The sequence below is a fragment of the Saccostrea cucullata genome, unplaced genomic scaffold (genome assembly GCF_032062105.1).
Source record: "Saccostrea cucullata isolate Sc308-1 unplaced genomic scaffold, CSIRO_AGI_Scuc_v1 ctg1899, whole genome shotgun sequence".
NCBI classification, from domain to species: domain Eukaryota; kingdom Metazoa; phylum Mollusca; class Bivalvia; order Ostreida; family Ostreidae; genus Saccostrea; species Saccostrea cuccullata.
The window spans coordinates 189,421-216,151 of record NW_026924123.1 but is presented as its reverse complement, the minus strand read 5'-3'; the positions used below and the strand labels follow the sequence as shown (position 1 = coordinate 216,151).

The following is a 26,731-nucleotide window of genomic DNA, read 5'->3' as shown; positions in this document are numbered from 1 at the left end:
TCTCTCTAATTTGACATGCAAGTTTCTGCTATCAAAATTCTTCTTGACCAGTGCTTGATAATTATGCCCATGGGACAAACTGAATTCCTTTCAAAGCATAAACATTTGTTACAGATTGCTGTAAAGTATATACCAGTAATGAAAAAATAAGTTTTTACTTAATTTAACATTTTTTAATAAGGATACAACTATATTTTTACATTTTTTAGGATTATGAAATTTGAAATTTAATAGACTTAGTTTTTTTTAAAAAATTCACTTAAATTAAAGGTCACAGTGACCTTGAAATAAGCTGCGACCAACCTTCTACTTTAGATGTATACTTTTGCCAAGTTTGAAAGCTCTAGGTCTCATAGTTTTCTAGTTATGAGCCGGACAGGATTTTTCCATATTTGGCTATAACATCTTTATTAAAGGTCAGAGCGACCTACTTTTTGTGTGCGACACACCTTCTACCCAAGATGTATCAGCTGACAAAGTTTGATAACTCTAGGACTTATAGTATGTAAGTTATGATCCGGACACGAAAAAGCTAACAGACGGACAGACGGACGGACAGACGGACGGACACGAAGCCTATAACATAATACGTCCCGTCTTAAGACGGGCGTATAAAAAATGAGAATCACATATCATTTTATACAATTTTTATTAATTTTTTTCATATATTTTTATCTACAAATGTTAATGACCTTTCTTTGGGTCATTTAGTGAATTCAAATTCATTCTCACCAGATACATAATATAAAACCTCTGTTACACTTTGCTTTGCTTCTTGAGATCTTCATATGTACAATTACATTCTATATAAGGATTCACTATACATATAGTATGATATTTTTTAAAATTGAAAGAAGTTGTATAATTAAAGAATATGCTAAATAACTATATAATCAATAGGCTCTATAAGGAAAGGTTAACTCAAATGTGAAGCCTTTCTTGTATTTCATTCAATTTTCCGAAAAAATAACAGTATAAATTATCTTTATACTTGTAGCACTTTGAATTGCATGTTTATTATATACAAAATGTGCAAACAATAAAAAAAATCTGCACACATTTTAACATACAAAATCATTCATCAGAAGTTTTTCCCATGACTACCATTTTGAATATAGAAAAAAATAACTTTGATACAATGATTTAATACTCTTAGGATGGCCTGACAAAAAACTTTTTTCTTCGAACAAGCCTGAGAAAAAAAATGTAATTTTAGGCGTGAATTTCCAGCATAAAAATGATAAGGACATTGGAATGTATGTTCATGGCTCTGCCTTATACCTGTACAAAAAAGATGTCCAAAGAACATGGTATTTATCAAAATGTGTGTACCAAAATAAAATTTGACAAAAACAGTTCAACAGACACAACATGGAAGTATATTCATAGATTACAGATTTTGTCACCCTAAAAGACAAGGCCCTTATTAATTGTCAGGAAGCCTTATTAGCGACAGGAAAAGATGGGCAATAAAATGACAATAGCTTGATGCTGAACACTGGGCAATGAGAGATCTAACATGCTCATCTTATGAACAAACTCTGTGAACAAGGCCCTCATCACAAACCAAATTCTGGGCTGAACAACAAATTCCTTTCAACCTAGGTTCTCCATACATAGATGGCTCAACAAAGGTTATCAACCAAAAATTCTTGAACAGAAACACAATTCAGGACCAGGAATCTTAATCTTCCATTTGAGTTTCAGAACTCTTTAAAATTTGTTTCTCACCGGATATACCTTCTTCCCTCCTAATTTATTCTGAAAGACCCAAAACAGAATAAAAAGTCCCACAATATGTGCTAACAGGTTCACAGAAATCTTATTGCATAATAAAGATTCATGACATTATGAATAAAAATAAGATTTTTACAACCTCAAAAAACAAAAGCACTCAATTCATAGTGATTCTTATAAAAATCTGTGTTCATGACATTGTGCGAAATGAAGTTGTCATATGATGAGGGCAGACTGTTATGCAAGACTATCACAGGGACAATATAAGTCGAATATCACATGCATATTAAGGCAATCATATCGGCAGAAAGGAAAATTATCTCTGTACCTTTCACTGATGAATATTCAGAAGGACATTTCATTGACGAATATTCATAAAGACATTTTTTGCAGATGAAATTCATTTCTTGTATCTTTCATAATTTCAAACTCTGAGATAGCCTTACTGAACAATTACTTTAGTTGTTCAGCTGTGGAACAATGGAAATAATATCAATTAGTTTTACAATCATCGCTGCCATTATCTCTCAAATTGATCATCATAAAAGATATCACAATATATATAAAACAAGTTCAAACATTATTTTGCAAATATGGTAACATTTTCTTTTTGGCAGGATGTACCAAAATATTAAATTATTAAGCTAAAAGGTTCATAAAAATCTAAATGTAAAAAACATACTTAAAAATATGAATGAAAAAAATACTGACAAATAAACAAAACATAATTTCATTCCCAAATAATGGTATTGATGTAAATAAACTTTAATAGCCCTTCAAAAAGAAAGACAGTCGAGGTTATTAGCATGTACATAGGGTGAACCCAAAATTTTTTACAACAAATATTTATCACATTTGTAGCTAAGCAGCCCAGTAGACTTAAGTAAACATGGGTTAATCAATTCTTTTTTTAAGTAAAGGGTGCATAGACCATAACTTTTTTTTTCATGCAATCTTCTACTACATGGCAAAAAAATTTACACAAATTTGAACAGCTTTTAACAAAGTTACAATGACATAATATATATATTTAATGTTATTATTGAAAACAAAAAATCCACTGTATTTACATATATGCCATGCCCTCTGATTCATAGTAACATCTACTCTTTGGTAATCTTTTTGATTTTTTTGTTCATGCTGATTTTTAAACTCTTGAGGAAGGAAAAGAATAAACTCCCGTTTAAATGTTACCATAACTGTGGAATCTCATTATTAATTGGGGATCAGTTTTCATAAATCATCCCCATTAACAAAATGTTTAAACATTTATTAAATCTTCTACATAAACAATTTTTTAACAAATTTTGCACCAACAAACCAGCAAAATGGCGCTTGTTCATGAACTTTGACCCTCCATGAATTAAAAAGATTCCACAGAATAATATGTACATGTATTATATTATTGGGATAAAAAACCTTTGTAAGATAACCATAATTTCATACAAAACTGGCATAGGAAAACATGGGCATGGAACACATTGATAATACATGTATGATAATGAACAATTATGATGATGATGAGTGAGTACAAAATAGAACTTTTTATTTCTCTTTCTCATTTTCCCTGATATTCTAAAAAAATCTATTTGAAAAATAACTTTCTCACTAAACTGTGCAACATAAGGTTTGGCAGTACATAAGATCCCTCTTACTCTGCTACTGGTGGTCACATGACCTTGTGTCATGTGACAGAGGAGATGCAACATGGAATATGAAGTTTGTTTCGATTTCACAGCCAAGTGAGTGAATTGTCCCCACTGAGAATATTATCCAGTTTATTGACATTCAACACACTTTCCATGTCATTTAAAAGTTCATTACTGATGTCTTCCTGCAAAATATAAATAAAAACAATTGTTATGATCAGACTTCTTAACTTTGCGTAAAGTTTAGAACATAAATAATATTAAGTAGAGATTCAAGATACTAGTGTACCCTCATGCGCATGGGTCTTTAAATGACTAGCTGGATTCCCTTAGCAAAATTTAAGAAGTATTATAAATCAACTGTAGTGAAATGATCCATTAAAATTTAGCAATTACAGCAAAACTCATTTAGTACGGACACGGATAATGCGAATTTACGGATATAGCGAAGTCATCTTGGATCCCCAGCTATATAAATTTAATGACTTTCTTATACGGTTATAACGAATTACGGATATAGCAAAGTAATTTTTCAGGTCCCAGTGACTTCGTTATAACCGAGTTTTACTGTATTTTTTCTATGAAATACATTAAACATACAAATTAATTCATTCATGTAAACAAATCATCATATGGGGTGGAGTGGCTGACAATGGGATGTGTGTGTGTGGGGGGGGGGCAAACTGACCTGCAGACTTGGGACCAGATCCTCGCTATCCATGTTGCTGTTTTCCTCATTTCCTCCAATGTTTCCAATGTCCATATTATTGAATTCACTGTGTCTGTGTCCTCCTACAAAACCAACCTTGAACTTGAGTATGTACATTATATAATGGCTTTTGGCAAACAATCTGATAAATGAAAATATTTTATGTAGTCAACATAAACAAACAGTAAGCCTTCTTCTAAGTAAAAACTGTAAACAGGGTTATATTTGCTCAATGACACAGCCAATTCAAATCTGCCCGAACACTCCTGTATCAAAAGAGAGATAACTCTGTCTATTGCATTCCAATCTGGTTTGAATTCACCTACTGAGAAATTAGGGCAAAAATAATACTGAAATGAATATTTTCCTGTTTTCAGCAATAAGAGAAGAAAAGGATGTTCATAACGAGACCAAAACAATACATGTAGTCCTAACCACTGTCTCTGATAAAGAATAACCATAGAATACACTTCCCAAGGGAACTGATAGAATTCTTCATAGACATGTAACATAAAATTGGTGAGTATATGATACACTGTTAGGCACATTATATATTGGTAATGGTTGGTCGAGTGAATACAGAGACTACACAAAGTAAGCGTTACAATATATTTTACACAATGAAGATTAACACAAAAACAGTGGACCTTTATGATTTTTTTTTTTATTTTCAAAGCTTGTATTAAACTGCAAGACTGTACATCCAGAAAGCTATATGAATTGAAGACTAATAATCACAACAGTGAATAAACACAAAAATAAAACAATAAATTTATGATATTGTGTAATAAATTTTAGGACAGCATCATATGAACTTGAATTTTTTTATATAAAAAAAAGATTTCGTTGTCTTCAATTCATTTACTCAAAAGAATCAGATTTTTTGTCCTTTAAAGACACTGCAGAACTGTTTATCAGCATTCAATAAAACAAAATATAACAAAGGAATATATCCCTCCTAACCCACAATTGTATAAATGTATGAACAGCTCACTCTGCACCTACATGTACGTGTAACAGCTAGGCTTTTTGTTCAAATCATGGCTGACAACTCCTATTCAAATATTCCTTGAAGAATATTCCCTACTGAAAATCATCGCATGATCCCCCCCTGACTTTTTGATAAGAGAAGGAGAGATTTGAAGGGGGACAAATTACCTCCATCTTGCTCCATTTCGCTGACGTTACTAAGGAAATCTTCAGGAGTTCGAGATAGACTGTATGGAGTTCCCGTACCCATACCTCCTTAAGTTAAAACAGAAAATACTCTCTTAGCATATGTTAATTGGTTAAACAATCTCAGGAGTCAGGATATAATGACATTTATATGTAGTTACTTCTTAAAATTCGAAAAATTTTAAATTTGTCTGTTACTTTTAAACATATAAGCAAAAATTTTGAAGCATAAGTATTTTTTTTTTTATTTTTTAATTTCATTTCATTTCTAGAATATGCACTTCTTATAATACAGATATGTTAAATAAGGTGAAGCAATCTATCATGTGATTGTTGATAACGAAAATAAAGTGTCTTTTTTTTCTAGGTTAACTTCTTGAAAACGCAATTTCATAAATCTTCTGTTAATGAAGTGACTAATGCACTGCATATTTTATTTTTTTAGTAAATGATTACACAAACCTACACCTTGTGGCCACAGAAAAATAAAAGTCACAATGTTACAGCACTATTACAGAGAGGGTACAAGTCTGCAGTGTGTTAACTGGTGAAGAAACGAAGAAAATAATTGACTCGACCTTCCAAAACCACAGCACAACCAGGGACTGTCTGACTTACCAACGCCACTGTCTGAGCTTTCCTGCTTGATGTGGTTAGCCGTCACATTGGACTGACCAAGGAAGGGGTCTGTTACTGTTGTCATTTCCAGAGCTTGAGATATCACAATGCCTTGAGAATTAGGTGGATTTTCATAAACCTGTTGTTGCTGCATCTGCGCTTTCAGCATCATTTCCTGTTAACATTTTGCATTGACTGTATATGAAGTTTCTGACTCAATGATATTATTTGATCAAAAGTTATGGCCAAGACTTAAAGCATGTGGACACACCAGGTGTCCCTATATCTTGGTATGGAAGGCAAAAACTACCTTCAGAATAGTTAAATCTACACTTTTCAAAAAGTTATGTCCCTTGGCCGCCATCTTTGGGGAAAGACCCATAATATCCTCACAATAGCCTTTATAGTTTTCTGGTTTATAATTTTGTCATCTGGCTAGAAAAATTCTTGCATCTTGTATACTGATTGCCCCATTGAAGCTGGGACTAACCATATACAGAAAGAAATTTTTTTAAACACAGTGCACGCCCAAATGTTTGGTAGCATAAAGAGGAGAAATGTCATTGCTTTGCCTTTTGACCTTTTGGTTGAGCCCGCAAATGGACACAACTTTTGAAAAGTGTGGATTGAACTGTTAATCAAAAAAACACAGTACTCTGAATTTGATATAAAAACTTGGGAGAAATTTTGCAATTTTCCTTTTACCTGACGCTGTAGGTCTTCCTGCCTTTTGCGCAGTAATTCTTTTTCCATTTGAATTTTTGAAAACTGAACTGAGGCAGGGGATTTGGCACCCACTGGACGACTGATTGGGGGGGGTTGTGTTTGCCCCATTTGTCTCGGGGACTGCATTTGTCTCTGCAGCTGTGGTTGTGAACCACTGAGTCTTAACTGCTGCAGTTGTTCAGCTACAAAATACACAAGAACAGAGTAATGTATGTTTGAAAAAATTGCATTTGCTGTGGTAAACATCAATATGCAATAGATATTCTTATAATTCATACATGATTTTAAACATGATGGCCAATTGGCCCTTTCAAAAAAAGAAGTCAATTTTTAATTTACAGTTAAAAAATAATGTTCAGTATTGTGAACCAAAACCCATAAATCCAACAAATTTTATCTTAACAGTATGAAATTTATCAAGTAAACACAAAACTTGTTTTTAACATACATGTATTCAGTTAAATAAAAATTTAGTTTATAAACATGGGTGCATTAAAAATTCAAATCAATTTGATTCTGAATTTTGTTTTTAAAATCATGAACTGCAAACAGAGTTTTATTTACATTATATCCACATCCATTATTTTCACTAAAATGAACACAAAAGAAGGAAAGTGTTACTACTTACGTATGCGTGGGTCGTACCAGCTTGTGATACGTTCTATGTGGTTGATGAAGTAAATGTCCCCCTCTGCGGTGTTAGCCTGCTCCCACCCTGGTGGTAAGGGCCCCAGGTTCTGGAGTGATACATTGGGAGACTGAGAGTTGGGGGGCGGGGTTCGACTGTTTAGAGCATTAGAGCTGCCTGTTTTCCTGGGGTCTTGCCAGGTGGTGATCTGGGTTAAGTGACTACAAAATAAAAATGTGTCTTATTCAAAACGGTGTCTCAATATATTCATTTGATTTGATCATATGACTTTTTTTCTTGCTGATGTGACCACATGGCTCATGACTTTTGTCAAACATTTGTGAATGCAAATGTTTTCTATGAATGATGATAAATAATCATGTGTGTAAATATATACATGTTTTATATCAGTCATGAACTAAATTCTTGAATATAACTAAATCCATTAAGTGCACTCAATATCAAAATAAACTTTAATCCACAGCACAATTTTTAATGTGTTGTATGTATAATAATCTACATAGATATTGAATTACAATTTTAAAAAATTTTTTTAGGTACATTTTATATGATGTAATCCTCGATCATCATATCCTGATTATTAAATAGATTTTAAATGAGAGAGTATTAAATATAGCTAAGTTTACATAATAATATAAACCAAGTTCACAATCATGACAATTCAATTTCAAAGACCTGGCATTTTATCACTAACATTAACCTCAATACATCAAAATCAAGGGAAAAAACCCCACATCAGATTGAGTGTGTTTAGTGTGAAGTAGGTCACAGGTGCCAAAGAGAACTGAATGAATCAGAAAGCAGACAGATCTTTTACTGCCAGGTCATGCTTCACTGAATCTTTCCACCTCCCAACTTCTACCCAGTGCAGCACCTAGGCTGAGCACATGTAGCTCATTCATCTTTGACCAGTCATTTTTCTTGCAGGGCCGCCAAAACAAAGTCTACATGAGGGCAGTATCACTGCAGGAGTTCGACTGGCAATGCATGATTCATTCATAACTTCTGCAATTAGGATGCAGATGACAGGAGCAGAATATTGAAGCCAGACGAGTGCGTGAAAGTGACTGGCTCTGCTGCCCTGTCAGCTAGCACATGACCCACTCTCCTCACATCACTTGCTTTATTTTCATTCATGATTATTTAAACATGTTATTTCTACAGCAATGCACCTAAACAGATACATCGATGTTCTACCACAATAGATGAGGCACTGCCTTAAAACCATGCAGATGACACATCTTTCCAATGTAATACACTTATAACATATATATCTAAAAGAACTTGATCAAAAGCTATATCTCGGATCTGCAGACAAGAATGAGCAATTTATACAACTGAGGGTGGAGTTACAAAACTCCACATTTTCCCATGCATCTGTAGTAGTTATCAGTGTTGCTTCCTAAATAAAGTAATTCAGAGCATGATCTGAAGTTTAAAATACCACTCCAGTGAGTAATCTCAATCATCAACTGTCACAGAAATTAAAAGGAATTTCTCCTTAATCTTATAAGCAGGTATTCTTTTATCTGGTTCAAGCACTTGAAGGAACTCTGAACCATGGGCAACATAAATAATTAATGCTGAATTGTTATTTAATTCTTAAATGAAATAAATTCACTCCAGTCAGTACATTTGAAATAATATTTGGATAGATAATTTACTAAATCCCTTGAATTAGGCATACAGCTTTGTCAATTTAATCTTTTTATTTATACCTTGTAGTGTTCATGCTTTTTTCGTTACCTACAGTTATTGACACAAAAAGTCAAATGTGTCAGTAATCTGCAAGTGTGTCAAGTGTACAAACACTCCCCAGGCTAAAATTAGCCCTCTCTGACAGCCACACAATACCAGATTATGACCAGTACAAGAGCTATAAACCAAATTTAAAACTCCAGACAATTTCACAAACATGTGTACACCTAGCTGACTTTCAGACTATATTCAGGGTTGGTTCCCTCGTTTTGTTAGCCATTTAATCTGTACAGTTTGCTGATTTCTGGCCTCCCACACTGTTTGCTATCAATGGGTTTTTTACGGCACCTGGAGTAAACTGAGAACTAAAATCATCATGGCAGATTTTAAGAGTTCAATTTTAGTGTTTGTTTTTGAGCTGGAAACATTGCATCTAACTGTATTGCTATATCATTAATGCATATAGAAACTAACAAAGTGAATCAATTCCTGCAATATGTACTCTTTATGCACATATTTTTTGGCTCATGGCATTTTTACTACATTCCTTTCTGATTCATACATATCCGTATTTGGTAATTCTACTAAATTCCTACATTCCAATTGCCACACACACACCTGTCGACTTTTTTGCACAGGTAACGAAAATCACTTTGCTTAATACAGGATGTACACTATCTTAAACTGCATTCGGCAAACAAGTTTGAAAATGTATGACAGTTTATGAGAAGACAACATAAAACTTAAAGAACCATAATCTTCAAAATGAAAATATATCTTTGGCCACTGAGGGGTTCTCTGTGTTACAACAGGTAATCAGAAGCCCCACGTAGACTCCCAACCTAATCTATCTCCTTGTGGTGGGGTAGTCTGGTGCAGGCTTCTGTGACTCTGCATTTAATCCTTGTTTACAAGGAACAATTGTAGGAGCCTGCTGAGGTTGTATCTACAAATAGACCTAGCTGGTTTGTCAATCCTTGGGGTGATAGATAGGTTATTATACAGAAACACAGATTATTGAAATCTTACCCGATTTTTTTTATGTGAATTAACAGAGTAACCTTTTATTTTATAACTTGCTGCAAAAATAAATCCATTTGCATGTAAAAATGGGAATCGAGAAAAGGCTATATATTCTATCAGCCACTTTTAAAATACCACAGTAATTAGTTTAGCCTCACTCATCAAAATTGTTTAGGTGCTTTAAAATAGATCTGAAGTATTTGAAATATGTATACACATGGCCCAGAACATTAGATTAACGAAAACTGCATGCACTTGCAAATATTTGATAAGGACAACATTTTTTTTCTAAAAAGAACCCACACAGGAAAGGTGTTCAATCCAATGGAAATGATCTACACTGACCATATTACTAATATGTATCAGAAGATTTTTTAACTGAACTTATAACCATTATTATTTGTGTTAAAATGAACGTGATTCAAATAAAATCAAAACTCAGAAAAAGAACTTAAGAAATCTTACATACGTAGTGTACCATAATTCAAATTTTGATCTCAATCTGATTATCACATTTTTCCCCCATAACAAGTTGCCTCTATACAAAATCTTTCAACTGCACACTTTTTAAACAAATAATACACAATCCATATTTTGTGAGCTTTTTGTGTGTTGGAACAAAAAGCCCTGGGTGGCTTCAGACAAAGCCTCAATGATTGACGCAGCTAAGAAATTACACAGTCCCTCTAAAACTTTACAGAGTATAACCCAAAATCCCACGGTCACATGAGTCTACGAGGAACACAACTCTTTCTCTCCTTATCATCTTTCAAATTACCCCCATTAAACAAGATACATAGAAGAGTTCTAAAAGCCCCTATACCCAGAACAAAGGGACCTCCCTTCTACGGGCATTAACCTTTTAGTTCTCAAGAAATGAACCATTTGCATAGTAACTGTAATATTTGCAAAATCCATAAATGGTCTATTTACCCATAAAGACATAGCTGAGTTTATAATGTTCATGTTAACATTAGATCTGTCATTTTTTTACCCCCACTGTCTGTGAGAGTATACTGATTTTATATGTAGATGAGATGAGACTTTCTAAAATAAACCTGAAAAAACCTGATATGATTTTATGCTGAAAAAATACACAGTGGATACAAGAAAACTAAAGTTAGATATATTTTGACATGTGATATCAGTGTACCCCCCTCCCCCCAAAAAAAGTTGGTGAAAGGGAGTGGGCAGGGAATGATGCTATTTCCATCATCAAGACCCCTCTCTTAAAATCTCACAACAACAACAAACTACAATGCAGTTTCTAAACAAAAGGTGATTTTTAAAAATCATATGTTCCTCAGATCATTAAAATCCTCAACCACAAGTTCATTTAATACTTTCTTTAAAAATTAAGGTGTAACCAATAATTATCATTGAAAGAACCAGCTACAGCCTACAATGTCAAAAAACACTAAAGTGATGTATCTCCTTAATCAGACACCAGGAGCTACCCCCCAGGATTACTCAACTGCCATCCATCTCAATCCGTAATTACTGTGTTTACAAACTCCAAAGTTAACATTTATTTACTTGATTTGAAATACTTCTAGTGGTATAATAAACACAAAGATCTACACCTTCCAGCTCTGCAGTGATTCCCTCAGCTGTGTGCCTTGGACTCAGTCCAGGTCTGGCTGCAGAAGTGCACTCTCTCGCACATCTGCCAAAACTTCCCTCATCTTACCCAGACACAAACAAAAGGATACACCAAGAGTCAAGATTGTTACAACAATAACAAAACTGACACAGTTTACTAAGCAGAGTGACTGCTTCTTCTCCAAATTTTTGTCAAGCTAAAATATGGAGTTATTAATTCTGAATCAAAGTAAGAAACATAAAAGTTGTAGGGGATATGACTACAAAAACTGAAGAAAAAAAAGTTCTCAAATATTAGTACCGATCTAAGAATTCTCCTCTTGTATTTACCAGTTGTAATACAAATTTTCAGACAGGTCTGTTGTCAGAAAAATCATAATTGCAGTGGTTACAACTTAACCCCTTTTTTCCTCCCTTACATTTTTTTTTGTGCTATATATAAATGCATGTATAATTCTAAATTAAATCAGCTGGATAAAATTACACAGAATAATTAATGACCCTCCTCTAATTCTGGCTACTTCTCACATGTAGGTCAGTGGGTATCCCTGGAGGATCACCCAATACACAAGTCTTATTACAATGTGTATCTCCTGCTGTTACCCAGGGATCCCGGCTCTTATCTCCCAGATCACATGACCTAAACAGGTTCTGGTACTGCTAACTGGGAGATGATCATTTAGCATCCTCCAAACATTAGCAGTACAGCAGGTGCTCTGAAGCAAACTTACTTCTCATAATGCACACTAAAGAAAAAACTGATATCATAATGCAACTATGGGTGGTTAACCCCCATAAAAAATACTAGAAATCTCCATCCAGCTCAAACTAATGTCTTACACACTAATGAGTTCGTAGATTACTAGGATTATCTTGTTTTCTGCGATTCGCAGCATCCAAGAAACTTGTAATTACAACATGTACGCAACCTATTATTCCTTTAAGACGAAAAATATGCATCTTGTTTTGTTTTTAAATGCTATCATTGTCATTTGGTCACTGTGACCACTTGTTTAAACAGAGTGGGTTAGTTGTTGGTCAAAAAGTCAAAGGTAATATTTGACCAAATCTTCACTGTGAACCTTAGTGATGTTTACACAACTAACAAAACTGTGCAATATAGCACACCTTACTATGGGTTGTATTGAATTTCTTCAGGTGTATTATGTACAGGAAACATGATAACCAATGTTTATCACATGATCTTTTGTGTCACATGGGGGTCTATCTATATAAATATTGTATACACTGAATCTTTATGTCACTATCATTCTGCATTAATGATGTGTAAATATACACCATGCTGTTACAAGGTACGGAGGATGCTGTGAAAATAACTCATGCATATGTACCTTGTGTTTGGCTTAAACATGAAAAAAAAGCACACCTGAACCAAGGGAAAGCTACACATGTAATGTAATCCAATGGTTACCTAAGGTGCTTTTTTTAATAACACTACACATCTCGTAATCTGTAGCTCCTTCTTTATCTTAAAAAACAAACAGCCTTAAGGCACAGGCAAAATTACTTCACAAGACCTAATAAAAACCATAATGACTGTAAGATCAAAAGATGCCCTGTTAATCCCCATCAAATTTAAAACTTCATTACATACGAAAGTCATAACCTTCCATACAACTTATAACAGATCAAACGGACAAGGCTTATCATCAAATTGTTATTTTCCAACCTAGCAATTAAGCAGTTCAAAAACAAACACTTGAGGAAAAAACGAAAGAGTTCAAGAAATCATTGTCATATATCAAAACAAACAGTTGGGGGGCCAATGCCCTAGTTATCATCTGAACATGATCTCTTTTTATGGCCTATGCTGAATTATCAAAGAAATAAAACCTGTTTTTGAATATGTATAATATGCGATTGTTCCGTGGGAGACCACTTAAATCCATCATGTGCATATATCTTAACTGTGACAGTTCATGGAGATGGGACCTCTCTACCTGAAATTAGGGCCACTAAGTACAGTACAGGACTTGCTCAAAGTCAAACCCTATACATACAATTAGAATTTTATTTTCACGATTTTAATGTTGGCTTTACATGTACTTGAAACGCAAGCTAGGAAATGTGGTGACCATGCTATAGAGAGTATATTAGGAAATAATGGCCGGTGATTACGATGAAATTTGGTACAGTGCATGTTCCCTATTTGAAAACAGTCATTATTTTTAAGCTAATACACCAATATAAAACTAGTCAAAACAAATGTCATGTTTTATAACTCCAAATTTAGCAGCTGACTGTCAAATAAGATCCCCAGTCTGTGTAAAATAATTTAAGATTTCTAAAACCTATATGTATTAATAACAATTCATTCTGATTAAAATATAAAGAATTCAAATTTTAATTAATAAAATAAGTGAGATGTACGATTTTTTTCCTTTAATCTGTGCCACACAGAACAATTCAATGTTCAAATTTCAAGAAGGTCACTAATTTCCAAATTTTAATAGCCCTGGCCCTCAAGTCCCAAAAAAATGGTGTGAAAGCTCTGGACTTTCATTACCAAGTACACAACTTTTAATATTGGCATGTTCCACACTTAAATATGAGGTACCATGCACTTACACTTGTCACTCTTAGTAATAGTCTAATGGGTTTAACTGTGTATTCTAGATCTCTGTGTGATATTTGGGTCAATCACATGCAATAATTCATTTTATAGTAATCTAGTTTAACAAAAAATTACAGATATAGTCCCATTTCACGTGCACATAAAAAGATATGGAATTTGCTCTTCTAAATCTCTGATGTAACAAATCTGTTTATAATAAGTCTGAATATCTTTGCATATAATTTACCATAAAATGCTCTTACACAGTATATGAGTAAAAAAAAAAAAAATGAATTCCTCCTTTAGAAAGCTTAGGTGTGATTTATAATAATATATTTGTAATCATCAATGAAGCACATTTTACTCAATAAATCTAGTATATGTGCAGTCCAGTTTTTAACATATCAAAAATCTGGTAGTTTTTGTTCAAAATGCTATATTATATATTTTTGACCACATTATAATATAAATTCTGTCTACGATTATCAATACCGCATACTAGTATTACTATACTTACGTATAAATACTTTTGTCAACAGGACTACATAGGGAAACAAAACAGAGAAATACTTAACACACAGAAATGATTCAGTCTTTGCAAAAAATACTGCAATAAATATCATTAAATCAAATGAATAAAAAATAAATTTTTAGTAACAACAATATCTATCATTTTCCAATGAAGAATTCAATGTATAAAAAACAAATAGCCAATGGTAGTAATATTTAAGTCATGAAGATGTGCCCAAATGAAGCAGGAGAGAGGAGACAGGCATTCAAACCCCTAACCCCTGAATCAGGCCAGGTTCTCTACCAACTGAGCTATCTGGCCACTGCATTCCTCCCTCCTTTAAAGTCTTCTACATTCCTCCCTCCTTTAAAGTCTTCCACTCCTCCCCCCGACCCAAGCTCATTCCTTATTATTTTTCACCTTTCACTTCTAAGGAATGTCTTGGTACCAAATGTAAATTAGGGGAGGATAAAAATGTGACGGACCAGACCAGAATTTGGATCTATGTGAATGTTTCGAGCTGTTTTAGATGTGATGTGTAGGAATCACTTTTCATTAATTTTATTCTCTGATCTTCTGACAATTTTTTGAGTCACTATTTACGCATGTCACTGCCTTTTCCAAGGCCAAACTGATGATAGATTTGTAATATTGAATTCTTGAACCTGTGTTTTACCTTTGATGACAAACATTTTTGCTTTCTGTATACATCTGACGCATCAGTGCTAATCAGTAATCACGCTTCATCATGCCGAAATGATGTTGTTTAAATTATAGTATATATATATATATACAATGAATATATATATATATATATAAATGAATTATATTGAATATATTAAAAAATTAAAAAAAAATCTGTAGTTAAATGTCATTTAAAAATATTACTGAACTTAAATTTTGTGTATTTATTTTTAAAAAAAAATTACTTACTTTAAATAATATCTTTGTCCATCTTGAGTTTTTGCCATTTCCCACCCTGGGGGCAGGGGTTCGCTATCTATTGGGTCCAACAACGCATCACAGGAACGCTGTCGGGCGTGACTGGGGGGTTGAGGGGCCGCCGAGAGGGATTGTTGTAAGGTAGCGGGTGAGGAGTGTGCCCTCATATGGGCCCCCATGGCGGGGTTCATTTGTCCAGGAAAACCTGTCGAGTCATTGCTACCTTGCTTCACATGGCCAGGTTGTGACGGCTTTGGTTCATTGAAAAAGGATGGAGGTAAATTCCTTTTACGGAAGGGAATTTGTCCCCCTAATTCGGGGTTTGGATTAGCTGCAAACTGAAACAATGCATCAAGTTCGTTTCCACTATTTTCCCTCACATGCACTACCTGTGTACCTTGTCGTTCTTGCATGTCCTGCGACATTTTGACAATCCAAAAATATCAACACAGGCTCAAACGAAAGGTCAGAAGAATTTTGGGCTGCTCATAGATCCTATCATAGGCGAAAAATGTGGCGAAATCTTGAACTTTTCCTTAGAACTTTCCAGGAATGGAGGACACCATTACGAGTTGAACGAAAAATTTAGCTACGAGCCTGTTTACAATAATACACACGAAAATTATATTGCGCGGGACAAAATAGTGCTGTAAAAAGAGAATGCAAACAATAAGAAATTACAGCTTATATGATCACAAAAATCAATTTTTGATAAAATGAAATTATATAAAGAATATATTTGAAAATAAAAAATGAATTAACTGAATGAGGTAACAAAACTAAATAAAATCGAAGAGACTTACCTGTGAACTACTTTTACTCGAAGCGTATATTCATACATCACATTTTTTCATTGACGTCATCGATGTATTCCTGAAAAAGCAAACGTTGTGGCCCTTGAAAGAAAGAAATTGATTTAAATGAAATGTTAGATTTCAGTGTAAAGAAAAAAAAACTTCCTATACTTTCTTTCCTTTCAAAGGATACCTCTATAAACTCTTATCCTCATACGGGACGATGGAAAAAGCCCCGCCTTCTATGTTCCAAATAAGGAGTGTCTCGTAAGAACATGACGCCAATCAAAGCTTGGCCAAATTATTTATCAATGAAAGGTAGAATTTCGGTTGTGGGTGGAAATGAATCATTTTTGGCATAATCGAACAACTTTTTATTACATGGCATATTGAAACAACACAGAAAAAATATTTGACAAAGAATAAAATTAACCAAAACTGGTTTAATTTGCATAGAGATTGACAATTTTTTTTTATAATCTTTCAAAATTAAAATATTCTTAAGTAATTTATATTTGTGTTTCAGATTCATGTAAAAGCCTGTTGAAATGATGATTTGATACATATACTGACATGTAGGTCATGCTGCACAGAAAACTGGAAAGTCAAACAAAAAATCCTCACTGCATGATGCTAAATTGGTACTGAAATCTGATAATATTCCAAAAGACTTATATCCATCTTTGTGCACCTACTAGTGAAACATATATATTTACTTTTAGCAAGAAAAAAATCCTATTTCTGTTTAAAGGATTTTTCGGAAATAGCATTTAAACAGAGTTTTTTTTAAAGCAGAAACCGTGAATTTGAAAGGAATTGGTGGGAAAATCGTCAACTTAAGGAAAAAAACAACAAAAACAAACAATTATCATAACGCCTACTCCACCCCAAATGCATACCTAGTTTTGCAGTTATTATTCCATATTTGCTTATAATTTACATTTATATAGGCATTTATTTATTACTCTACATAGGCGTGGGGGGGGGGGGGGGGGGGGGGGCTTAGCCCCCCGCTTTTTTTTTTTTTTTTTTTGCAAAGATAGGCATCATGTAGGCATTGAACATTTGGGCGTAGGTTTGCCCCCCCCCCCCCATACACACACACATACACGATATAGGATTTTCGTTTTTGATGGACACAGTTTCATTTTTTTTGGTAGATAGAAATAAAGAATTTTTTGTTATACTTTCACTTAGAACCCCCCCCCCCCCCCTCCACTTTCAATTTGTTTCCGACTCCAATGCTTTATAGACACGTAGCGTCGTTTCTTTTTTCAAAGTGGTGGGAAGGGGGTGGGAGGTTATGACAAGTTTTCAAGTAGCAGGTTAAAATATGAAAAAAGAAATAAATAATATGACGCATACATTATGTACATGAATATAAGCATTTAATAAATCCTCAGTCATGGATTCGGAAACAATAATCAGCAAACAAACTCAAAATTTCTTTGAAACATTGCAAATCGAGATCAGCGCAAAAAAGGCCTCTAAAACATCACAGGTTGGATCAGGTACCATGGAGGAGTCACATACATGGGCGTCAGAAGCAAATTGAAAGTGGAGTAGCTAATTGAAAGTGTGTGTGTGGGGGGCTTATACTATGGGGGGTTCCGGTCTATGACATAAGTATATTCAACACATGTGAGAGATTTAGAACCGTTTAAGCTATTTTTCAGGTTTTGAAAATTTTTCAGGCATTACGGTTTAATCACTGACCGAACTAATGGTCCCACTCTAAATTTTTTTTATGCAATGCTTATATTTTTGTCTTGTCTGTTTGTCTACTGTCTATCTTTGTTGTCAACTTTAACCTTCGCCATAACTTTTTAACCTTGAGAGGTAGAGTCTTTATATTTGGTATGTATACTCCACTAAAAAAGTTCTTACAAAAGACACCAAGGTCAATCCTAATCGTTTAAATTATTTTTCAGGCTTTGAAAATTTTTAATGCATTATGGTATAACCACTGACTGAACTAGTTGCCTCACTGTAAATTTGAAATTTTTAAATATAATTTTTAAAAGTCCAAGATATTTTATGAGTAAAATTGAGTTTTGTTATTCAAAAATGACCTGTAAATATTGTATATAGTAAAAAGGAAAAAAAATCTTTAAAAAAAAAAGAAAATCCAAAGTAAAATAAAAATAACAAATATTCATGCGTAATCTCCAATAACCGGAAGATCCCAGGGGAAGCAGGTGTTCAACTGAACCTAATGGCCCAGAGTGGGAGTAGCAGAAAACGTCAATAGACTCTCCAAATCTGGAAACCTCTCCTAGACGCTCACTGTATCGCCGGAACGAGATAATGTTGACAAAGCCACAGAACACTTGACCCCTCCCCCCAAATCAGTAGTCTAAACCGTATCCGGAGTTTTCTGAAGGATTGCTTCTTAAGCAAAATAATCTTATATGGCGCTCTTCATATATTCACGTATTCTTTTAACAGTTTTAAAATTCTCCTGCCGTATATATAATCTTTTTAGCGTGTCCAGGCGATGAATCTCGGGTATAGTACCATTATGTTCGAAAAAATGAGTTATTTTAAATAGTGCCATCTTCGTTAGCCAAGGGTCTCTGATACGCCACTCTACTCGTACAATGACGCAAGAAAAATCGTTTCGAAGAAGCTTTTCAACTTTTAGGTCAAATCGCATTTTAACCCGTTTCGCCGCACGGATTCAAGAAGGTACGAAAACATTAAATCTGTCATTGGGGATTCGGACAAAATGTAGAACTAACTTTATTCAATAATTTACATACCATTCGACTAAGCCTTTTCAGCTCTCGATCTTCATATTGTTCTTAAATCTTTCAGGCTTATCATGCATAGAAAGGTACTAAAACACGAGTTCTCTTGATTTCTTTTTTGTATAGGAACATAATTAATGAATACTTTGAATTGCTGCCATTTCAAAATCGTTATGGTCCCATGGACATGAAGCTCTGGGAAAATCTACTTTGGCACAAGATGTCCTTGAATATCTTATACACTTTGAAAATTACTCGAAATAACATGATTCGACCAAGACTTTAATGCTGTTGCTTTAAAATTTATGTAGTAAAATTTTGTCAGGTGAGACGTTCCTCAATATCTGTTTTGTAAATCTTCTAAATACATGTATAGGAAAATATTCAAAATTTTAATCACATTCTGATTTCTAAACCAATTTCTAAACGTCTTTAAAAAATCCAAACAATTAAACATTTGAAATTGGAAAAATTATTTTTCTTCCCAAAGGGATTATATAAGAAAATTTATTATACTTCTGTTAAAGCAAAATGAGCTGCAGTTGTGATGTCGGAAATTTTTGTTGCAAAATTGTAATAAACTATTTCAAGGAGAGAGAAAAAGAATATTTATAAACTTTTGTTGCTCACATTTGCAATTGAAGAACAATTTTCATAAGCTTTGCTTGAAGCCAAATTGAATTATTGTCGTCCTATACAATATTTTCTAGAAATATGCACATCTATATGGAACGCCATAGCTGCCTTATGTGGCTATTTTATATTATGCTGTGGTTATTTTATATTATGCTGTGGTTATTTTATATGAAGATGGTGCTCTTTTATATTATGCTGTGGTTATTTTACATGAAGATGGTGCTCTTTTATATTATGCTGTGGTTATTTTATATTATGCTGTGCTTATTTTATATGAAGATGGTGCTCTTTTATATTATGCTGTGGTTATTTTATATTATGCTGTGCTTATTTTATATGAAGATGGTGCTCTTTTATATTATGCTGTGGTTATTTTATATGAAGAATTTTCATCTCTATATTCAAGATATGGCCCAAAATCTAAGTTAAAAGGTGCCGAAATTCCGAGAAAAATAATGGAATCGGATATTCCTGGTACTATGCACATCTAATCACTGTGTAACTAATATCTGTAAAGTTCGACCAAGTTCTCCGCAGCGGTTCAATAGGAGTTGCGCTGCCAAACCGTTCATCTCTATATTCAAGGTATAGCACAAAATCTAAGTTGAAAAGTGCCGAAATTCCTGCAAAAAATAAAGGTATCAGAATTTCCTGTGAATATGCAAATATACACACTGTGTCCTAAATATCTGCAAAATTTGATGAAAATCTGTGCAGTGGTTTAGGAGTTTCGCTGACAAAAAAAAAACAACGAACAAGATGTGTTTGTGAAACACTATGCGCCCGGCAGCAACAAAGTTAAAAAAAACTATTGTTAGCAGAAAAGTCAAAGTCAAGGTCACAAGGTCATTGACCTTGGCTTCATTTGAAAGAGATTTTTTAGTGGAGTATGCACACCAGATATGAAGTCTCTATCTCTCATGGTTCAAAAGTTATGGCGAAAGTTCGTAAAATCTATTTTTAGCATATAGGTCAAGGTCACAAGGTCATTGACCTTGATGTCATTTGAAAGATCTTAATAAGTGGAGTATGCATACCAAATATGAAGTCTCTGTTTCTCATGGTTAAAAAGTTATTGCGAAAGTTCGAAGAAGCTATTTTTAGCAAATAGGTCACAGTCAAGGTCACAAGGTCATTGACCTTGGTGTCATTTGAAAGATCTTTATTGGTGGAGTATGCACACCAAATATGAAGTCTCTCATTGTTCAAAAGTTATCGCTAAGGTTAAAGTTGACAACAGACAGACAGACAAACAGACAGGCCAAAAACAATATACGCCTCGGATCTATCGATCCGGGCGCATAAAAACAAACCAAAACAGGACTGACTGACACATACACATGCACACACACCCTCACTGACTGACACGCTGACTGACGGACGGGTCAAAAACATAATACCTCCCGCAACTTGTTGCGTTGGGTATTATAATAGAAAGAAGTTATCCAAAAATACGAAAACGGTATCCGGAAAAAAAAAATCAGCATGATGCAGATTTCTATATATATATATATAATGTAACTTGTTTACAATTTCAAATCTACTGATGAGAACGTAGGGGGCGAAAGCGCTTTAGATAAAAGTTTGAGTTTATCATTTGAATTTGGATTTTATTTTATCCCTATACCAAGGAAAAATAATTTTTTGAATACACAAGCAGTTAGACTATTGGAAAAATCAGGTTTATTCAACTTCAAGGCAACAAGAATTTTCATAAAGTATGTTGATCTCAATGAATAATTGTGCACCTCCTATCTTTTACTTCTGGAACGGACACACATTCAGATTTCCCATAGCAAAACATGGACACTGCTATTTTTTCTGTAAAATTGAAGGGTAGCCATCTCTTTTCCGCAAATCCTCTCACATCACTGAATAAAATTTAATATTATACTTCCATGTGAATTAGTTGAATCTGACTGGCCGAGAAACATTTGTTAATAAACACTATTACCCGCTGAATAATGAAGCTACGCCCTCTAGCGTAGCAACAGTCAACAGTTTTTGACGACGGGTGATATTCCTATTCCAAAAAATAGCGACTGCGCAGAATTTATGCGCATACGGTTCAGTGTTATAGTTATTTGTATAAAACATTCAGTATAATAAAATAAATATAGCATGAAGTTGAGTGTAACATTGAAAATTTCCACCCCTCGAAACCATTTTCAATCTCGGCTGCGCTTCGGTTGACAATGGTTTTCTTGGGGTGAAATTTTTCAATGTTACACTCAACTACATGCAATATTATATAATGATACATTCACATACTCTTTATTACATTATGCCATAGTGATCTCCTATTTTACTTTCTGATTTGACACATTGGGAATTTCCCAGGGGAAAATATGGACTTCGCCATTATAATCATATAGGAGGCGAGGTATTTAGTGAGCTCAGTGCTCACACGCAGTACTTCTAGTTTTGAATGTAACCTTTGGCAACTGGACATGGATTAAATAGATCAATCGGAAAAAATATTTAATGTAATAAAAAAAATTGTATAGAAGTTGGTCTAAGAACTAAAAAAAAAAACTTAACCTCTGTCATGTCTATTTCAATGAAAATTCATTATAGAAATTATTCTCTAATTAAGCATAATATGGTAATATTAGATCATGGTTAAAACTTTTCCGAGGTTTTCATAATCCAGTCGCTAAATCAACTTCAAATATTTTGAATCTTTGGTATCAATACAGTTAAGAAGTTGCTGTCCTTCAAAAACGAATGCTATACGTGGACGACGAGCAGTTTTTTCTAACAACCCTCCAGATTATTTTTATGCCCTAGATATCGAAGATTCGGGGGTTTATAGTTTATGCCCTGTTCGCCTGTCTAGTTGTCTGTTTGGCAGCAAACCTTTAACATTGCCCATAACATTTGATTTCCTGGAACTATAATTCTCATATTTCATATATATATGTGTATTTCTTGCGACAAAGCCTCTCTTTGAGTAACATTTGATGTAATTAAAACCCTATTTAGCAATATATTTATATAAAATGAAAAACTTATTTGACCTTGGAATTTGATTCAATTTTTTGCAAGCATTTCCCCATGCAACTTATATCTTTGGCCATAACCTTTGAACAGTTGATGCTAGGGCTTTTATACTTCAAATGTGAATTTAATTTGATAAGAACTTTCAAGAAAAATAAATAGTTTTGATCTTAGAGATTAACCTACTTTAATTCATATTAAAAAGATTAACTTTGGACATAACTTTTGTATTTCATGTGGCAAGACATTCCATTAGTTACCAACAATTTTGCCTTTTCTTTTCGACATTGAATTTGGAATTTACCTACTTTTGAAATACATAAACCTTGGCCATAACTTTTGAAAACTTGGTGCTAGGACCATAACCTAAACCATGGTTAGTGCTCGGGGTCTTATATTTCACAGGTATGTTCACTGAGAATACTGTCGTTTACTGATTTTTATTTGAAAATTAAAATAAGTACTTATTTTGATTTTCAAATAAAAATCAGTAAACGACAATACTGATAGTAAGTAAGTCTTTTAAATTCTTTTGGTAACAACATTTTTTCATTTGACCGTGAGAGTTTGATTTGCATTGAGAGACTTCAACTGGCCAAAAGCTTTCTGTGTTCCATAAGCAAATCCTTTTTTAATACTTAAATTCTTTTCACTTACTGATCCACCAACTATAAAAGGCGATAATATATGATGAGTCGATGACTCCCACATCACATATAGTCATATGAATGTACATACAAAAATAAAACCATCTTCGTTGATTACTACACATTCAATTTTGCTTAACCACTTACACACTAAATTCTTAAATCGAAGTAGAAAGATGCTTTATCGTCATATGATTGACATGTAGTACAACAATTATCTTTTGTAATGCATCATTTTGATCCCCCAAAACGTGTGGTAACGTGAAACACGTGACAACTTCTTACGATATAGTCAATGACTTTTAAGTACTGCACTTTGCTTTACAAGAGAGACCCTCTCGAAGTTTCCGCTACTTATGGAGGCAAAGATGATAGTTAAATGAGTGGACAAATAATACATTCTTGGATTTATTATGCACATACCTTGCACATTATATGTTAAAATAAAGAAGACACACTGACCAGTGTGTTGTGAACTTCTGCAATTCAATATTGAAAAAATTTAGTATCTACAAAAGATACATGAATAAATTTTAAAAAAAAGAACATTAAATGTGTTTGTGGCAACTCATGGTAAAGATTAAAATTTCTCAAATGCAAGTCAAACTGTAAGGTCAAGAGACTAAAACTGTAGGTATTCGAAGAAAGCTCTTGTCCCAAGGAATACACATCTGAAATGTTAATTAAAGCATTATCTTCCACCGTTCAAAGGTAATTTTCAAGCATAAAGTTTTTACAAAGTATGTAAAACTCAAAGGTCATGGTAAAAGGTCAAACTAGTAAATTGTAAGAACTTGTTTCTTATCCTTTTGATTGTCAGTAAAATATGTTCAAAACAAAACAAAGGTTAAAATTAATTGTGCTAAATGGAAGGTCCTTTCTCAAGGAAGAGACATAAGAAATATAAAACCCTAACACCAACTTTGCAAAAGTAATTGCCAAGGTTGAAGTTTTCCAAATAGAAAAAAATAAGTCAAATTAATTCAGAGAATCTGTGTCCTCCGCTTAAGGTACTAGTATCCGACCCTTGTAATTTCAAAGCATTTTATGGTAGAAAAGGATCTAGCAGGAGAAAGAGCGATATATGGTAAGTGTCTCAATTGGCCCCTTAAAATAGATATCTTAATTTTACTTTATATATAGCTTTAATTTGTACAGCTATATATGCGACCTTTATTGGGCATTTTCATTTTGATCAAAATACCGTTATTTTAGAAATATGACATCATAAAAATCACGTTTTCCCGCCATTTCAGCATATTTTGTTTAAAACTGCTTATTTTCATGCAGTTTTTCTTTAAAAAAAAATATAGAGCGCAGCCTAGAACAAGATTTATATTTTTACCAAAGATGTATCTAAATTGATTTTATTGAGTAAAATGAAAGGGGGGATTACTGTACAAGGACAGAAGAAGGTCATAAATTAGAAAAGCATTCAATACTAATTAATGACAGAAAAATCATGTATGTTCTACACTGCGCTCTATGTTTCCCATAAGAAAAAAACATCAAGAAAAAGCATATTTTTGGCTTTTTTGTTAGATAGTAAATATAGCATTATTTCTCATGTCATTTGCAGCTAGTGAGTGCATTTAAATGTGAAAAATATATTTGAAATATTTCTAATATAATCTCTTCTACAAAATAAATTTAGATATAACGTCATTCTAAAATGTTGATTTTTAGGGGGCCAAAATTGGCTCTTATCATATAAACTCCTTTTAAAAATCTTTAAATCTATAGTACATGAATGTCTTTTCATTTGCATCAATTATCACTTTCATTACGGACATAATGATGAATAATTTAGTCTTCAAATTGATAACACAACTTTCGCTGATCAAGGACCCCAAAAGAGCACGTTTTTAGAAAATTACAAACAAATTTCGGGTAAAGTTGTCCGTCAATTTCCGATAAATTAGCCTTGGTCAAATTTAGATAATCATAATGTCTTACCTATATTTATGAACATCTATTTTCTTGGAATTATTTGTGTAAATGACTTGGTTAAAATTAAATATCAAGTGATGTCTTCTTCAATTCTGATCCTACTTAGATCCCTTTCGAGAACTTTATATGAGCATGCATTACATTTCTAAAACGATTGATTGATTGATTGATTGATTGTATGTATTGTTTAACGTCGCTCTCGTAGTTTTTTTTACTCATATGGAGACGCCACCTCTTGCCGGTAGAGAGCTGCAAATTTTGTCCGATATTCGGCACTCAGGGCCATCGAGTAAGGAAGGATCTTTCGTGCCAGCACCTACTGCGATACGCAACCCCGGTTTATCTGGTGTCATCCAAAGGACCGGTCTACTCGTCCCACAGTGGGATTCGGACCCGAAACGTATGGATTGACTCCAAGCTTTAATTTTTATTTATTTACTTCGCGACTCTAAAGTAGACACTCTAATCACTTTGCCACGCCGGCGTCTTTCTAAAACGAGGTAAATTATTGACAAAAAAGTTGATTAAACAAGAATATCAGCATGCGCAGTGTCGTTTAAAGTCACCATTTCGTTAGTTCTATGGCCGATACAATGACACTGTCAGCAAATACAATTTATCATTGAGTCAAATGTTGACTGACGTTTTTCATACGAATTGTTAGTCCATTATTACACACTGAATTGACGACAAATTTTTCCGCTACTTCTCGATTATGACAAGGAGTACAAGGCGGGTATGAACGGTCGACAGGGGATGCTTACTCCTCCATGACACCTGATCCCACCTTTGATGTTTTAAAGGTCCGTGTTTGATCTGCTCCTGTTTTGAAGTTTTATGAACTTTGAGTTTGAATACTACTCGTTATCTCCTTATATTTCATGCCACTACATGCCGTAAGATGCTGCAAATTTTAGACTTAATGTACTCGACATTTAGGGCTATTGAGCAGCAAGGAATTTTTTTTTTCGATCGCACCTTCTGCGCTAGGAGGGTCTCAGCTTATACGCTCTCCTCAAAAGAACCGGTCGTAACTTCCCGCAGTTGAACCATGCAGCGACATAAGGGTCAGATCTTCACTTTAACAAGAAGCATAACATCTATGGACCAGAGCACTTTATCATCATCATTTACACTTAGCTGTGGCACACGATATCACGAACTATTTTAAACATAGATCACGGACTGAAAAGAAAAGGACTTACTGTTTTATAACTGGTGTTTGACATCCTGAGCTTACATCATTTATGAAAATTAATCATTCTTCCATTATTTGGTATAGTGCATACTGTATAAGTAACAACAAACACCCACTATCTCGAAAACCATTTTAACTTAA

General features: G+C 33.7%; 1 protein-coding gene across 5 annotated transcripts; it reads right to left on the bottom strand.

Annotated features, from left to right (window-relative positions):
- Window positions 1-632: 632 nt before the first annotated feature.
- On the bottom strand, window positions 633-26,613 carry LOC134265799 (transcriptional coactivator YAP1-A-like). Of its 5 annotated transcripts, XM_062748010.1 has the most exons (10): window positions 26,598-26,613; window positions 16,419-16,488; window positions 15,607-16,262; window positions 14,680-14,703; window positions 7,244-7,464; window positions 6,595-6,797; window positions 5,890-6,064; window positions 5,254-5,340; window positions 4,075-4,178; window positions 633-3,571 (listed from the first exon to the last, which is right to left on the bottom strand). In XM_062748010.1, the coding sequence occupies exons 3-10, from the start codon at window positions 16,038-16,040 to the stop codon at window positions 3,470-3,472; spliced, it is 1,350 nt and encodes a 449-aa protein (XP_062603994.1). In that variant the 5' UTR covers window positions 16,041-16,262; window positions 16,419-16,488; window positions 26,598-26,613; the 3' UTR covers window positions 633-3,469. The 5 variants fall into 5 exon arrangements, with proteins under 5 accessions (XP_062603994.1, XP_062603995.1, XP_062603997.1 ...); XM_062748011.1 differs by lacking the exon at window positions 26,598-26,613 and having other exon boundaries at window positions 5,254-5,337; window positions 16,419-16,576; XM_062748013.1 differs by lacking the exons at window positions 5,254-5,340; window positions 26,598-26,613 and having other exon boundaries at window positions 16,419-16,576.
- Between the last annotated feature and the right edge of the window lie 118 nt (window positions 26,614-26,731).